The sequence below is a fragment of the Empidonax traillii genome, unplaced genomic scaffold (assembly GCF_003031625.1).
Source record: "Empidonax traillii isolate 1590-97213 ecotype Southwest subspecies unplaced genomic scaffold, ASM303162v1 scaffold2064:size44713, whole genome shotgun sequence".
Classification (NCBI taxonomy): Eukaryota; Metazoa; Chordata; class Aves; order Passeriformes; family Tyrannidae; genus Empidonax; species Empidonax traillii.
Genome location: NW_020957257.1, coordinates 11,238 through 16,101, shown reverse-complemented (window position 1 = coordinate 16,101; position 4,864 = coordinate 11,238). Strand labels below are relative to the sequence as shown.

General features: G+C 49.6%; 1 protein-coding gene across 1 annotated transcript in view; it reads left to right on the top strand.

The window, feature by feature from the left end:
* KIFC1 (kinesin family member C1) overlaps window positions 1-4,864 on the top strand; it is a gene marked incomplete at its 5' end in the record, with an annotated part of 37,341 nt that overhangs the window by 26,962 nt on the left and 5,515 nt on the right. Inside the window, 5 exons of the mRNA XM_027909324.1 lie at window positions 5-233; window positions 1,390-1,546; window positions 3,228-3,395; window positions 3,487-3,615; window positions 4,078-4,194. Coding sequence (XP_027765125.1) covers window positions 5-233; window positions 1,390-1,546; window positions 3,228-3,395; window positions 3,487-3,615; window positions 4,078-4,194 — 800 coding nt within the window. The remainder of the gene's footprint in view (window positions 1-4; window positions 234-1,389; window positions 1,547-3,227; window positions 3,396-3,486; window positions 3,616-4,077; window positions 4,195-4,864) is intronic.

Sequence of the window (4,864 nt, the reverse complement as noted above, 5' to 3'; positions counted from 1 at the left end):
GGAGCCCCCTGTAGACCCCCTGCCCCCCAAAAAAGGCCCCCCTGGGACCTGCGGGGCCAAGTGGGGGACCTGCGGGAGGAGCTGGGCAAGGCCCGGGAGCGGCTGAGGGAGCTGGAGAGCCACAAACAGCACCTGGAATGTGGGAACCAGCAGCTCCAGGAGCGCCTGGAGCAGCTCCAAAGGAAGCTCATGGAGAGGGAACGCCGAGAGAGCGACCTCAGCGCCACAGTAGGGTGAGGGAACCACCAAAACTGCCCCAAATGCCTTGGAAAAAAACCCCAAATCGATCCAGATCCCTCAAAATCCACCTGAAATCAACCCAAATCCACCCAAACTCCTCTAAAAAAAAAAACCCAAATCCCTCAAAGTGCACCTGAAATCTGACCAAATTCAAAACTGAGCTGAAATTCATTAGAATTTGTCAAAAATCCTTCAAATTCCACTCAAAATCCCCCTCCAGACGGGAAAGCTGCCTCAGAGTGGGGTGAGGGAACCACCAAAACTGCCCCAAACTCCTTTAAAAAAAACCCTGAAAATCCATCCAGATCCCTCAAAATCCACCTGAAATCCAACCAAATTCAGAACTGAGCTGAAATCCATTGGAATTCATCTGAAATCCTTGAAATACCACCTAAAATCTGTCCAGAATTTACTCAAAATTCCCCTGAAATCCACCCAAAACCTCTAAAATTCCATGAAGAATCCATCAAAAGCTTCTCAAAATCCCTGAAAACAGACCTCCAAATCCCTCAAGATCCTGCAGAATTCCCTCAAAGCCTTTCAAATCATCCCTCCAAACTTCCCCAGTTTCCCTAAAATTTCCCCGAATTCCCCCCCAAAATCACAAAAATTCCCTCCAAATCTCCCAAACCCTTTAAGATCCTGCAAAATTCCCCCAAAACCCTTCAAAAAATCCCCCAATTCCCCCCAAAAATAGCAAAAATTCCCTTGAAATCCCTTAGGCCCCTCAAGATCCCACAAAATTCCCTCAGAACCTTTCAAATAATCCCCTGAAATTTCCCCAGTCTCCCTAAAATTTCCCCAAACACTTCAAAAATTCCCCAGTTCCCTCCAGCTGCTCCAAAATTTCCCCAAATTGCTTCAACTTCCTAAGATTTGATCCTCTTAAGGATCCCCACAAAAATTTCCCACGAAAGTCCCCCCAAAATCGTAAAAATTCCCTCCAAATCCCCCAATTCCCTTAAGGCCGCCACAGAATCCCCTCAGAGCCCTTCAAACCATCCCCCGAAATCTCCCACCATTTCCTTTCAATCGCCCCCAAATCCTCCTCCCTGGAATCCCTCAGGAATCTTCCCTGAACACCCCCAGCCCTGTCCCAAATTCGGGGATTGCCCATTTTCATGCAATTTCCCCCCGCTTTCCCCTCAGCTCCCTGGAGGTGCAGCTGGAGCGGAGCCGCTCCCTGGCTGAGGGTTTGGCGCTGGAAAAGCGGCGTCTGGAGCAGGAGGAGCAGCAGCTGCGCCGGGAGCGGGATGAGGCCAGAGCTCGGGAGCAAGCACTGTCAGAAAACCTGGAAAACACAGAGGTGCAGTGTCAGGGTTTCAGCCCTGGCTGGATTTTAAACATTTACTGAAAACCATTTTTCTCCCCTCCTCCCCCCTCTAAAAGCAAAAACCAGTCAGAGAATTCATGAGTAGAGATAAAAACTGGGAGACTGGCTTAGTAATTAATTGTCACAAGCAAACAGATTCAAAGTGAATAGAACTTATATTTACTGCTAACAGATTTCAACTAAAAGCTCAATTTACTGCTAACAGTAAGAACTGAAAAGGATAAAACAGTCTTAAAACACAACACCTTTTCTCCACTCCCCCCTTCCTTCCATGTTCCCAGTCCTCCCAACAGTGCAGGGAGATGGGAAAGGGAGGAGGAAGTCACAGCCAGTGGCTGCTTCTGCCGCTGTTGAAATCCATCTCTTAGACAGGAATTCTTCCCACTTCAGTGTCCTGGGGGGTCACTTTTCCATCAAGTGCAGAAGTCTCTCTCTCTCTCTCTGCATTCTGATGGTCTCCATGGACTTGCTTCACCATGGTTGTTGCCACGGTGATGGCTTTGAGTCCTCTCCCTGTTTCCTGTGGGGTCCTTCCCCATGGGACACAGTCCTCGACAGACGTCTCCAGCATGGGTCCATCCCTCAGGCCACAGTTCTTCCATAATCTGCTGTCCCTTGAGCCACAAATCAGCTGCATCAGGGTAGATCCCCCACAGGGCCACAAGTCCTGCCTGGGGACTTGCTCCAGCATAGGTTTCCCTCTCCATGGGCCACAGGTCTCCAACAAGACTGTTTCATCTTATGCCTCCCACGAAGTCTCAGCTTCCTTGTGCAACCACTTATTCCAGTGTAGGCTTCTCCATGAGCTGTAGAGGGGTCTCCTCACCCCAGTAATCTTACACAAGTGGCAGGGGTCTGGACTTTCAGTCTTTCCCCTGCTGGAGGGGGAGAGGGAGGCCTCTGGGCCTCTCCTTCCCCTTCCTGCTACACTGAATTTGGAGCCTTCATTGCTGTCATGTTCTTCTCTGCTCTCCTCTCCTCTCCAGCTTCTCTCCCTGTATTCTTAAATATGTTATCACAGAAGCACACACCATTGACTAGTGGTAGGAATTCCATCCTGGAACTGGCTCTCATTGGCTTTTTCATAGAACAGCAAAAGCTTCTAGTAGCTTCTAACCGAAATTATCTCTATGGCCCCCTGTTACCAAAAATTCAGCCACCTGAAGCTATGACATGCAGCCTGGAATTAAAAAAAAAAAAAAAAAATTCCAGGGGAGGAGGGGGGGAAAAAATTTGGAATTCAGAGCCGTTTCTCAGTGCTTTCCAATATGAAACCCACCAAGGGGTGCCAAAGTGGGGGAGGAAGGCGGGAAATCTGAGGGTAGCATCAATTCCCGGTTTTCTGCACTCAAAATTCCTCACAGAGTGACTGGAAAACTGGGAGGAGTTGAGGGAAAAAAGGCAGGAAACGGGCATTTATACCGAGGTTGCTGGGTTTCAACCAAAAATACCTCAGGGGGGCGCCTCAGACTGTGGGAGAAAAAAGGGGAAAAAAAATTGGGGGATTTGCTCCAATTGCGGCTTTTTGGTGTCAAAAGCCATTGGGGCATCTCAACAATCAGGAAAAATTGGGAAAACCATGGGAATTTTGCCCAAATTCCACGATTTTTTTTGCCCTTTTTGGTGCCATTTTCACCCCTCTTCCTCTCCCCAGGCTCACCTGAGGCAGGTCCAGGAGCAGCTGCAAATGCAGTTGGACCAGGTGGCCGCGCTCCAGGAGGTGGAAAGATCCCAAAAATCCCTCCTGGATCAGCAGGAAGAGCGGATCCACCTGCTGGAGATGGAGCGGCGCCGCCTCCACAACGACATCCAGGAGCTCAAGGTGGGCCTGGAGGGGAGGATTTTATGTGGGGACTCCCCCCCCCCCAGAACTTCCTGAAATCCCTAAATCCTGTTTTTTCCCTGTTTTCCAGGGGAACATCCGTGTGTTCTGCCGCGTGCGGCCGGTGCTGCCAGAGGAGTCAGAGCAGCACCAGGGACTGCAGCACCTGCGCTTCTCCCCCCAGGACCCCAAAGCGCTCGTCCTCACCCGGCCTGATGAGGTGAGCAGGGTGCACCCAAAAATGGCCCTCAAAAATCCCTTTCAAAAATGGCCCCTTTTCCTCCATAAATGTTTTTTCTCCTCAAAAATGTTTTTTTCCCCTCAAAAATCCCTTTTCTCTCTTTAAAAATGTCTTTTCCCCCTCAAAAATTTCACTTTTTCCCCTCAAAAATGCCGTTCTTTCTCCCTCAAAAATTCTGTTCCTTCCCCTCAAAAATCCCTTTTTCCTTCTCAAAAATCCCTTTTTTTTCCCCTCAAAAATCCTACTTTTTCCCCTCAAAAACGTCCTTTTTCCCCTCAAAAAAGGCTGTTTTTTGAAACAAAAAAGGACTTTTGGGGGGGCAAAAATATCCTTTTTTGCCCCTGCTACCCCTGCAACTCCCCCTTTTCCTCAAAAAAATCCCTTTCCCCCCCCCCAATATTCCCATTTTTGTCCCAAAATTCCCATTTTTTTTCCACACAGTCCCACGTGGGGCGAGAGCGGCGGCCGGAGCTGCGCTACGACTTCAGCTTCGACCGTGTGTTCCCACCCGGTGCTTCCCAGCAGGAAATATTCGAGGAGATCCAGCTGCTTGTCCAGGTACCTCCCAAAACTCCCCTTCCTGCATCCCAAAACATCTGCCCCTGAACTCCAAAATCCCAGGAATTCCACCCAAATCCTGCTCCATCCCACCTGAATCCTCCCCTCACTGAATCCCACCTGGAGCTTCCTAGTGGGGAATATTCCAGGAGCTCCAGTGGCTCTTGGTCCAGGTGTGCTTCCACTACAACTCACCTGTATCCTAAAATATCCCACTTGGACCCCAAAAGATTCCATGAAATTCCCCCTAGTTCCTACCTAAGCCCCTCAAATCCAGTGCTACCTCCCACCTCGAATTTTCCCAGCAGGAAATATTCCAGGAGATCCGAGTGCTTGTCCAGGTGCCTTCCAACACTCACCTGAACTTCAAAATCCATTAAATTCACCCCAATTCCCCCCCCTCAAAGCTCTTCCAAATCCCCTCAGAATTCCCAACTCTTTCCCAAATCTTCCCTCTGACGCCTCGAGTTCCCTGAATTTCTCCCCAAAACTCTTCCCGATCCCTTCCACAATTCTCAATCCTGCCCAGAATTCCCAAATCCCCCTTAGAATTCCCCAATTCTTCCCAAATCCTCTGACTCCCCAAGTCCCCCCCCAAATTTCCTGGATTTCCCTCCAATTTGCCCCAGATCCCCCCAAACCCCCCTTAGAATTCCCAAATCCTCCCTCT